The sequence below is a fragment of the Rhincodon typus genome, chromosome 7 (genome assembly GCF_021869965.1).
Source record: "Rhincodon typus isolate 14 chromosome 7, sRhiTyp1.1, whole genome shotgun sequence".
Taxonomy (NCBI): Eukaryota; Metazoa; Chordata; class Chondrichthyes; order Orectolobiformes; family Rhincodontidae; genus Rhincodon; species Rhincodon typus.
This window is the reverse complement of record NC_063338.1, coordinates 83,436,066-83,447,796: the sequence shown is the minus strand read 5'-3', so window position 1 is coordinate 83,447,796 and position 11,731 is coordinate 83,436,066. Positions and strand designations below refer to the sequence as shown.

Sequence of the window (11,731 nt, the reverse complement as noted above, 5' to 3'; positions counted from 1 at the left end):
GGGTCCCGACCCGAAACCTCAGCTTTCCTGCTCCTCTGATGCTGCCTGGCCTGCTGTGTTCCTCCAGCTCCACACCTTGTTATCTCAGACTCCAGCATTGGTAGTTCTACTATCTTTGTTGTCATTTAGTAACTTCAGTAGCTGCTGCATTGTGGTTGGTAACATATCTGTTAACACTTTAGAACTAAGATTAATCCTAAAAATTGAACGTTTTACAGAATCAAGAATTTTCTAATATTAACTGCTATTCTGTTTGTAGACCCTGTGTGGACAGTAATGACATCGCGTTTCCGGTTGCCAGCGGGCAGAACTTACAATGTACGAGCATCAGAACTGGCTAGGGACAGACAACATACAGAGGTGGTTTGCAGTGTTCTTCTCTTGGATAACACTGTTCAAGCTTTCAAGGTTAATGTAAGTAAATCTACTTTGAATGTAGGGCAACCTTTTATGATTGATTTTGATGTAATAATCTTGACTTGTGAAAGAGTGCAGAACAAATGGCCTGTGTGATTTGGTTAAAGGAAAGATGTTTATTTCCATTGTTTTATCCACTTCATTTTAAATGAATTAATTTATAGATAGAAAGCAACGCTGTTGGTGTATGGAGGAAATGAAATAGATAACACCAAGCTATACCACTGGCTAGAGCAGGATAGTGTACCGAGAACCATCCTTGTTTCCAGTACTGCACCCAGTGCAAAATTGAATTACATAAAGTAAAGAAATGTGTCCTTGCACATTTATCAGACATGTGTAAACTCTTATTGTTAATTGTTAAATTCAAATGGCCCAAGAGAAGTAAAACTATAAAATACAGTATGACAGTATGCATGCAGTTGAAGTAATTGTAAAGTGAACAATTTTGCATGTAGAATAGGTGCACTTTCCGTGTATGCCATCTCTTCTCCATATACACAACCTCCCACCACCACCACCACCAATGACTTGTATCCCAGTACATTTTCATTAAAGAAAAGCAATGTTGTTTAAATTTAACTTCAAGTGTTAACACAATGAAATCTTCAGTTTGTTGTACTTTGTTTTTTGCTGTTTTTTACCACCACAGATAGTGATCAGACCACCGTAATAGAAAAAAAGACAATTTGTGGTAATCGGTTCCAAAATCCTTTAAGCCCGCGACCTGCTGCTACAACTACTTTGTACAATGATTTCTAGCAGTGATAGGATGTCGGTATAGCTGTGCCTCCATCATGCCCATAACTTATAATTCTTGAGAAAGATGTGGGGCTGTTCCTGCACCTTGCTACAAGATGGGGTGGTTAGAATAATGATAGGGAAACAAGGAGTCAGAAGGAAAGAATTTACTTTTATTTTATATTGTATTAATTTCCCTTTGAACACTTGACATTACAAATCTACAAGTCCAAATTTCAGCTATGCAACTGTTCAAGAATTTAAATGGACTATGAACTAAATAGTATTATTTTGTGTGCAGGGTCTAAGTGTCTTTGTCTCGTCTACTAATATCCTGTATATTTGGGGTTGCTTTCAAGAAAGCTTTGGAGATTAGAATTAGTTTTTCTTACAGTTAGCTTTTATTGTCACATGTACTCACTTGCATGAGTACAGTGAAAAGTTTACAAGCTGCCGCTTAGGGTGCCATCTTAGGTACACATGTACCTAGGCAGAGAATCTTAGTAAAATGCAGAAAAATAAAGAAAACAAGAAGTTCAGCATTACAATCTTTCTTACTAAAGTGTAGAAAAACTAAGAAACACAGTCAGTAGTTCAACATCACAGTCCATAAGCGCCTGGCATGCTGGACTCTCACTCCTCAGAAGGGCTTGACCTTGCCTTCGTTGCCACCTCAGGGTTACCTGCTCCAGCTCTCACCGCTGGCCGCCCTGAGGCTGCCGGCTCCCACTCTCGCTGCCAGCCCCCAGGACTGCTCTGGGGACTTGCTGCTGGTACCTGCTGCTGCAGTATTCGTCTCCAGTGCTGAGGGGAGACAAGAAAGAGAAAGAAAGGAAAAAGAACAGGCAGAGCAGAGGAACTCCGACAGGCGCATCCTACTCTGCCACCATTCTCCAAAATAGATAGTCTTTTGTACCGCTTTGACTTTTAGGCTGTGGTTTAGTAGTCTTCCAGGGATCTTTAGGTCTCTACTACATTAGTATTGCTGGAATGGTAATATTTTAGGAAGCAGATCAGTGGTTCATCTAACTTGCTCTTCCAGACTTCCTCATCAATTATCTCAGTGGCTGGGAATTAAAATTTCATTTTTTAAATTTCCCCCTTAATTTTAAGCTGCATGTCAGAACTCTATAATCTGAATAATCCTTATCAGTGGTAATTTGCAAGACCTTTTTAGCCCTTAAGCTACTGAACTGTACAATCGAGAAAAGATCCTCAGTTCTGTGCTGTCTCGTATGAATTTGCCCATGCCGGTATTAAGTGCTGTAGTTCGTCTAAAAACACTGCGGCTAAGAAGGGAAAACTTCAAATAGATTTCTGTTCCAGGTCACATACTGTGACCCCATCTCTGTTAGTAAAAATTTGACTGCATTGAATTAAGGTAGTCTGTGAGTGACAGACCTACAATTGAATAGCCAGGTTACAGAGCTTCGACGAAAAGTCATATTGGACTTGAAACACTAAATCTACTTTGCTCTTTATAGATACTGTTAGACCTACTGAGTATCTCCAGCACTTTGCTTTTCAACAGTTAACATTATTTGTTAGGATAAATGTGAAATAAAACAAAGAACCGTAGATGTTGGAGATCTGAAATGAACAAAAACAGAAATTGCTGGAGAAACACAGCAGGTCTGACTGAGCTGTGGAGGGAAAACCAAGTTAATGATTTGAGGCTGGTGACCTTTCTTCAAAGCTAGAAGCATCAAGGAAAAAGCAATATTTATGCTGATGGTGGGGTGTGGGTTGGATAGGGAGCGGATAAGTGCAGACAGAGCCGGAAAGAGAGCGAGAAAAGGGAAGGCTGCCATAGTGATTGTTGATAGTAAACCAGAGAAGTAGAGAAGCTAGACAGATGATAATGAGTAGTTGAAAATTGGTTAGCAGTGAAAGCAACCCACTTCGTGATAGGACCTGGGCTTGTGGGTATAGGTAATAGACATGCAAGGAGGTGTCCATGCTCTGAAATTATTAAACTTGATATTACGTCCTGAAGACTTTAAGATACCTAAATGGAATCTGAGATGTTTTTCCTCCAGTTTGCATTGAACCTGGCTGGAGCACTGCAGCAGGCCAGGGACAGAAATGTTGGCATGGGAATGCAGTGGTGTATTGAAGTGGCAGGTAGCTGGAAGCTCAGTCATTTTTACGGACAGAACATAGATGTTCTGCAAAATGGTCGTTCAGTCTGCACTTCATCTTCTCAATCCAGAGGAGACCACATTGTGAGCAGCAAATACAGTAGGCTAGATTGATTTGAAGTGCAAGTAAATTGCTGCTTCACCTGGGACGTGTGTCTGGGACCTTGACTAGTGAGGAAGGAGATCAGAGATCAAAGGTGTATTAGAACAAAAGGTAAAGGGAGCAGTAATGGAGAGAAATGAGGCGTGATCATAGATACCAATGACAGAAGAAAGCATAAAAGATGATGGTACTTTACATACAAAGGCAGGTGAATGGTAAAGTGAGGAGAAGGGAACCCTATTGTGGTTCTGAGAGGGAGAGTAAGGGGCGTGTACAAATGTGTAGGGAATAGGTTGGGTATGCCTGACGGCTCACTAACAGGAAGATGTATTGGAAGCACCATTATGAAAGGCATCATTGTATTGACACATACAAGGGAAAAACTGGGAGAATGGAATGGAGTCCTTACAGGAAGCAGGCTATGAGGAAGTGTAGGCAAGATAGCTGTGGGAGTCAGTGGGTTTCTAATGTGTACGAGTCACTTACTTTGTTCTGCACTTAATAAAAAGTAAGGTTGTAACAATGAAAACAATGAGGTAAACAAAGATGTTATGCAACTGCCAGTATTGCTTTGCTCACTTGAACACTTTTCACATTATATTTTTGTATCTTGGTTGAAACGAGTGCAAGGAAAGCTGTAAAACAGAATATTTTTTTCCAATCTCAGTTTTCCCTCTTTAATCATGCACAAATCACTCCCCTGTAATAAGACAATACTGCATCCAAATACTCATGGGAGAAATTAGCTCTTCTCCCATCAATTTTTTGTTAATTTTGTGCATTGGTCAACCAGATGACTTCAACAATTATCCCAAATTGTGATCAGTTTTGGAATATGGACATTCATCCACTGGAAACTGATATTGTTGGCACGTATCATTTGCGTTCCTTATAAGAGGGCACTTTTTCCTATCCCTTAAGTTTGTACTGGAATGCTGCTTTGCATTAATGTGAAACTGGAGTTTGGTGAAACAGGGACTTGGGTAAAAGAGGGAGAAGGTGAATGATCCCGACTTTTTTCTCATTTGTGTGTACTTCTACTCTTTAATATCCAAGTAACGTCTTGGGGAATTTGAACCTAAGGGGAAAGAGAAGCCAGCGGATGAGAACATTGAGGCTGAGTAGGAAATAAAAGTTGAGGTTGAAGCTTGTTGGGGTCCATGTTGAGACTAATAACATAGGCAAGAGGTCCTGTTTGGGGAATATCAGGCATTTGGAACAGAATTAAAGAACAAGATCTCAAGGATAGTATTCTGTGGATTATTACCTGAGCCACATGCAAATTGGCATAGTAAGAAAGAAAATTAGGGCAGTAAAAGTGTGGCTGAAGGAGTGGTGTGATAAAGAGGTTCTGTTTTGTAGAGCACTGGCATTAGTACTGGGATAGGATGGAACTGTACCATTGGGGTGGACTCCACCTGAACTAATCTCGGACCAGGATCCTACAAAAGGCTAAATAGGTGGTCCTAAGGATTTTAAACTATTTAAAGTAGGGGAGAGCTCAGAACTGTTTATTAAATTTTCAGGACAAATAATAGGACAAAGTATGGAAAGAGGTAGAAATCGAACTTCAGAAATTATGGTACAACTATGAGAAAAGTGGCAGTCAGCGCAGGACTGGGAGTGTTGTGCTTCAGTGCATGTAGTAAATGGAACAAGGTAAATGAGCTTGTAGCGAAGATGCAAATTGCCGGATTCAATGTTGTGGACATCAGATGTGGCTGTAAGTAGGTTCAGGGCTGAGAACTAAATATCCAAGGACAGGCAGATAGGCAGAGGTGGGTTGGGATTGCTTTGTTAGTAAGCAATGAACTTTATATCACTACTTGCTATCGATTTGTGTCAGAAGGCGTAGAATCAATGTAGGTAGTGTTGAGGACCTGCAAAGGAGAAATAATCCAACACGAGGAGAGGCCACTTTGGATTTGGTGCTTGGCAATGAACTGGGCCAAGTGTTAGACCTGTTGGTAGGAGAGCATTTTGGCAGTAGCGATCATAACTCTGTTACTTTTACAATAGTCATGGAAAAGGACAGGTACATACAGCAGGGTAAGGTTTATAATTGGGGGAAGGGTAATTACAATTCTTTTGGGCAAGAACTGGGTAACGTAAATTGGGAACAGATGCTGTCAGGGAAGAGCACTGTTGAAATGTGGAGATTGTGTTTAAGGAATGCATACTGCGTGTGCTCGATATGTTTGTCCCTGGCAGGCAGGGAAGATGTGGTCGAGTGAGGGAGCCTTGGTTCTCGAGAGGTCAAACGACTGGTTAAGAGGACGGAGGATGCTTATGTAGGTTTTTTTAGGAAACAAAGAACGGAAAAGGCTCTAGAGGAATACAAGTTATCCAAGAAGGAGCTGAAGAAAGAGCTTAGAAGAGCTGTAAGGGGGCATGAGAAAACCTTGGCAGATAGGATCAAGGAAAATGCCAAGGCTTTTTACACGTCCGTGAGGAATAAGAGAATGGCCCTACCCTTTCTCTGGTCAATCAAGGATTGTAAAGGGAATTTGTGCATGGAGCCTAAAGAGATAGGAGAGGTCCTTAATGAATACTTTTCTTCGGTATTCACAACGGAGAGGGACCTAGTTGGAGAGGAGGACAGTGTGAAACAGGCTGGTAGGCGAGAGAAGGTCGATGTTTTAAGGAAGATGTGCTAGGAACTTTGAGGAAGTTGAAGATAGATAAGTCCCCTGGGCCTGATGGGATTTATCCAAGGATTCCATGGGAAGCGAGGGAAGAGGTCACAGGGCCTTTGGCGATGATCTTTTCATCCTCACTGTCCACGGGTATAGTGCCGGAAGATTGGAGAGAGGCAAACGTCATTACCTTGTTCAAAAAAGGGAATAGGGATAACCCCGGAAATTACAGGCCACTTAGTCTTACATCAGAGGTGGGCAAATTATTGGAAAGGGCTCTAAGAGATAGGATTTATGATCACTTGGAAAGGCACAGTTTGATTCGTGATAGTCAGCAGGGATTTATGAGGGGTAGATCATGCCTCACAAACATTTATTGAATTCTTTGAAGAGGTGACCAAACATGTGGATGAAGGTAGAGCAGTGGATGTGGTATACATGGATTTAAGTAAGGCATTTGATAAGGTTCCCTATGGTAGGTTTATGCAGAAGGTAAGGAGCCATGGGATAGGGTGAAATGTGGCAGATTGGATTCAGAATTGGCTGACCCTTAGAAGACAAAGGGTGGTAGTGGACGGAAAATATTCAACATGGTGCTCAGTTATGAGTGGTGTACCACAAGGATCTGTCCTGGGTCCTCTTCTATTTGTGATTTTTGCAAATGATTTGGATGAAGGAGCAGAAGGGTGGATTAGCAAGTTCGCGGACGATACGAAGGTGGGTCGCGTTGTGGACAGTGTTGGAGGGCTGTTCTGGTTACAAAGGGACGTTGATAGGATGCAGAGCTGGGCTGAAGTGGCAGATGGAGTTTAACCCTGAAAAGTGTGAGGTGATTCATTTTGGAAGGACAAACTTGAAAGCAGAATACAGGGTTAACGGAAAGATTCTTGGCAGTGTGGAGGAGCAAAGGGATCTTGGGGTTCATGTCCACAGTTCCCTGAAAGGTGCCACCCAGGTGGATAGAGTTGTTAAGAAGGCATATGGTGTGTTAGCTTTCATTAATAGAGGGATTGAGTTCAAGAGCCGTGAAGTTATGCTCCAGCTATACAAGAGCCTGGTTTGGCCACATCTGGAGTATTGTGTCCAGTTCTGGTCGCCTCATTACAGGAAAGATGTGGAGGTATTGGAAAAGGTGCAGAGGAGATTTACCAGGATGTTGCCTGGAATGGAGGGAAGGTCTTACGAGGAAAGGTTGAGAGAGCTAAGGCTTTTCTCTTTAGAATGACGAAGGATGAGAGGTGACTTGATAGAGATGTACAAAATGATCAGAGCTATAGATAGAGAGGACAGCCAGAGACTTTTTCCTAGGGTGGAGGTAGCTATTACAACGGGGCATAGTTTTAAAGTGATTGGAGGTAGATACAGAGGAGACGTCAGAGCTAGGTTCTTTACTCAGAGAGTGGTAGGGGTGTGGAATGCATTGCCGGAGAGGGTGGTGGAGTCGGCCTCATTGGGGGCATTTAAGCAGCTATTAGATAGGCATGTGGATGATAGTATAAGGTAGGGGTGGAGGTTAGATAGACCTTAGGCTTAGGGTAAAAGTTTGGCGCGACATCGTGGGCCGAAGGGCCTGTACTGTGCTGTACTGTTCTATGTTCTGTGTTCTAACCCTAATGGGAGTTATGTAGAGGCCCCTTAGCAGTGGTCAGGATGTGGGGCAGAAAATAAATCAGGAGGTAGTAAAGGCATGCAAGAAAGGCACTATTACACTAATCATGGGGGACTTCAATATGCAGGTGGACTGGGAAAATCAGGCTGGCAGGAAATCCCAAGCAGACAAATTTGTGGAATGTCTAGATGTTACTCTTTGGAGCAGTTTGAGGTAGTGCCCCCAAGGGAACGGGCAGTACTGGATTTGATGCATGATGAGGCAGACTTGATGAGGGAGCTTAAGGTGAAAGAACCCCTAGTGGGCAGTGATTGTAATATGATAGAATTCACTCTGCAACTGGAGAGGGAGAAGCATCTAATACAGACATGATGGTATTGCAGTTGAGTGAAGGTAACTACAAAGACATGAGAGAGGAGCTGACTAGAGTTGTTGGAAGGGGAGAATAGTAGGGAAGATGGTAGAGCAGCAATGGCAGGAACGTCCGGGGATAATTTGGGAGACACAGCAGAAATTCATCCCAAGGATAAAGAAACATACTGGGGTGAGGTTGGGGGATAAACAAGGCAACCATGACTGATAAGAGAGGCAAGCGTGGACTGGAAAATAAGGCTCAAAATGCAGCTCAACATTTCCAGATAACAGATGCTTTAGGAAGGGTAGAAGGGATGAAGGGTAGTGGCATTATGCCACTATATTAAAATATGTTATAAAGCATTATGCCAGCACGAAAGATATTCCAGGGGAATTGTTCAATGAAGTTGCATGGGTGGAACTGAGAAATAAGAAGGGGTGATCACTTTGACAGGATTGTGCTATAGACCCCTCATAGTCAGCAGGAAATTTTGGAGCCGATATGTAGGGAGATCACAGATAGCTGTAAGAAAAATCGGATTGTAATAGTAGGGGATTTTAACTTTAATATAGACTGGGACTGCCATAGTATTAGGGGCTTGGATGGGGAGGAATTTGTGCATTCAAGAAAACTTTCTCAATCAATATGTAGATGACCCTACTAGCAAAAGGGTAAACCTTGATCTCCTTTTGGGAAATAAAACAAGATAAGTGACTGAGGTGTTAGTAGGGGAGCACCTTGGGGCCGCTGACCATAATTCTATTTGTTTTAAAATTGTTATGGAAAAGGAAAGGCCTGGTCTACAAGTTAAAGTTCTAAATTGGACCAAGGCCAATTTGACGATATTGGACAGGAGCTTTCAGAAAGTTGATTTGGGAAGGCTGCTGACAGTTAAAAGTATGTCTGGCAAGTGGAAGGCTATCAAAAGCGAGAGAACAAGAGTTCAGGGACAGCATGTTTCTGGTGTGAAGGGCAAGGCTGGCAGGAGTAGGAAACACTAGATAACTGTAGATATTGAGTTAAGACAAAGGAGGAGGCATATGTCAGGTCTAGACAGGTTGGGATCGAGTGAATACCTTGAGGAGTATAGGGAGTATAGGAGTACACTTAAGAGGGAAATCAGAAGGGCAAAAAGGGGACATGAGAGAGCCAAGGCCGATAAGATTGAGGAGAATCCAGAGATCCTACAAGAACTAGAGGCCTGTGACAAGCAATGTGCCACAGGGATCGGTGCTGGGTCCACTGCTTTTCGTCATTTATATAAATTTGGGGTGAGTAAGTTTGTAGATCACACCAAAATAGGTGGTATAGTGGACAGTGAAGAAAATTATCAGAGTACAGTGGGCCAAGGAGTGGCAAATGGATAGGTAAATATGAGGGGTATTGCATTTTGGTAAGTCAAACAAGAGCAGGACTTACAATGGTAGGGCCCTGGGAAGTGTTACTGAACAAGAGACCTAGGAGTGCAGGTGCATAGTTCCTATAGAGTGCTGTTGCAGGTAGACACTAGTGAAAAAGGCATTTGGCATGCTTCCCTTCGTTGGTCAGAAAGTTAAGTACAGGATTTGGAATGTCATGTTGCGGCTGTGCAGAACATTGGTGAGACCATTTCTAAAATAGTGCATACAATTCTGGTCGCCCTTCTACAGGAAGGATGATGTTAAGCTTGAGAAGGTGCAGAAAAGATTTACAAGGATATTGCTGGGACTGGAGGGTTTGAGTTATAGGGAGAGGTGGAATAGGCTGGGGCATTTTTACCTGGAGCATTAGAGGCTGAGGGTGACCTTTAAGAGGCTTACAAAATCATGAGAGGCATGGATAGGGTGAATAGTTAAGGTATTTTTCCTAAGGTGGGGGGAGTCTGAAACTAGAGGGAGAAAGATTTAAAAGGGATTTAAGGGGCAATATTTTTACGCAGAGGGAGTATGAAACGAGCTGCCAGAGGAAGTGGTGGAGGTGGGTACAATTAAATATTTAAAAGGCATCTGGATGGGTATATGAATAGGAAAGGTTTAAAGGGTTATGGGCCAAATGCTGGCAAATATGACTAGGTCCGATTGGGATGTCTAATTGGGGTAGACATGTTGGACTGAAGGGTCTGTTTCCGCGCTGTGTGACTCGAACTATAATAAGAGCAAAAGGGTAACTGTGTGGAGAATAGGGCCCCTTAAAGATCAATGAGGTCATCTATGTGTAGAACCACAGGAGATGGGTGAGATACTAAACAAGTATTTCGCATCATGGACAAAGGTGTGGAACTCAGGGAAATAAATACTGATGTCTTGAAAAATTACAGAGATGGATGTGCTGGAGACCTCAAAACGCATAACGGTTGATAAATCCCCACGATCTGATCAAGTGTGTCTCATGACATTGTGGGAAGCTAAGGAGGAAATTGTGGCTCCCCTGGCAGAGATATTTGTGTCATCAATAGCCATGGGTGACGTGCTAAGAGACTGGAGGATGGCTAATGTTGTGCCATTATTTAAGAGAGGCTGCAAGGAAAAGCCAGGGAACGTATAGACCAGTGAGCTGACATCAGTGGTGGGTAAGTTGGATGGGATTCTGAAAGACTGGATCTACATGCATTTGAAAAGGCAGGGCCTGGCTAGGGATTGTCAACATGGCTTTGTGCATGGAAAATTGGGGGTCTCAAATTGGATTGAATTGTTTTTTTTTTGAAGAGGTGGCCAGAATGATAAATGAAGGCAGAGCGCTAGACATGATCTGCTCCTATATCTTGAGTTAAAAATGGGTCTCAAAGAGAATGGACTTGGTGAAACGAATACTTTAATTAGTTTCCCAGAAATGCTGTGCGGCAAAGGTTTTTTCAGAGAGAGCAATTGAAGGAGTATTAGTGAAGGGTGTTAGTGAACAAATGGCAAAATTAACAGGACTGAGAGCTGATAAATCCCAGGACCTGATCATTTACATCTCAGAATACTAAATGATGTGACTGTGGAAATACTGGATGCCTCAGTTGTCCTTCCTGCAAAATTCTGTAGATTCTTAAACAGTCCAGCAGATCAGAGAGTGGCTCTCATTGTCCTGGTAGTTTTAAAAAAAAAAATAAGGGAGGATGCAAGAGAACCAGGAATTATCTAAGCAGTAGTAGATAAAGTGCTGGAGTCAACGGATGTGTTAACAGTACATTTTTAATAAAAATTGGGATTACAAAATCAACATGGATTTTTGAAAGGGAATTCACATTTGACAAGACAACTGGAGATTTTTGAGGGCATAATGAGCAAAATAGCTGAGGGGGATCCATGGATGTGGGGTATTTGGATTTTTAGGAATCTGTTGATCGAGTCTGAATGTTTATAAAATCAAAGCACACGGTACTGGTGGCAAAATATTAGCATGGATTGAGAATTGGATAGCAGACAGGAAACCCAGCCTCGGAATAAATGGAGCCGGAGGAACACAGCAGGTCAGACAGCATCAGAGGAACAGGAAAGCAAATGTTTGAGTCAGGATCCTTCTTCAGAAATGCAGTGTTCCTCTGATGCTGCCTGGCCTGCTGTGTACCTGCAGCTTCACACTTTGTTATCTCTGACTCCAGCTTCTGCAGTTCTTGCTATCTTCGGAATAAATGAGTTGGTCCAGACCATAAACCCATAAAATGCAGGAGCATAATTTGGTCATTCGGCCCAACAAGCCTGCTCTGCCATTCGGCCCAACAAGCCTGCTCTGCCATTCGGCCCAACAAGCCTGCTCTGCCATTCG

General features: G+C 42.6%; 1 protein-coding gene across 5 annotated transcripts in view; it reads left to right on the top strand.

Annotated features, from left to right (window-relative positions):
• Window positions 1-11,731, top strand: part of ptpn4a (protein tyrosine phosphatase non-receptor type 4a) — a 276,928-nt gene that overhangs the window by 86,121 nt on the left and 179,076 nt on the right. For all 5 annotated transcript variants that reach the window (XR_007262457.1, XM_048598845.1, XM_048598844.1 and 2 more), the window contains one exon: window positions 260-414. Coding sequence is in view for 4 of the 5 variants with exons in the window: in XM_048598843.1 (XP_048454800.1) it covers window positions 260-414 (155 nt within the window). In the remaining variant the exon portion in view is untranslated. The remainder of the gene's footprint in view (window positions 1-259; window positions 415-11,731) is intronic.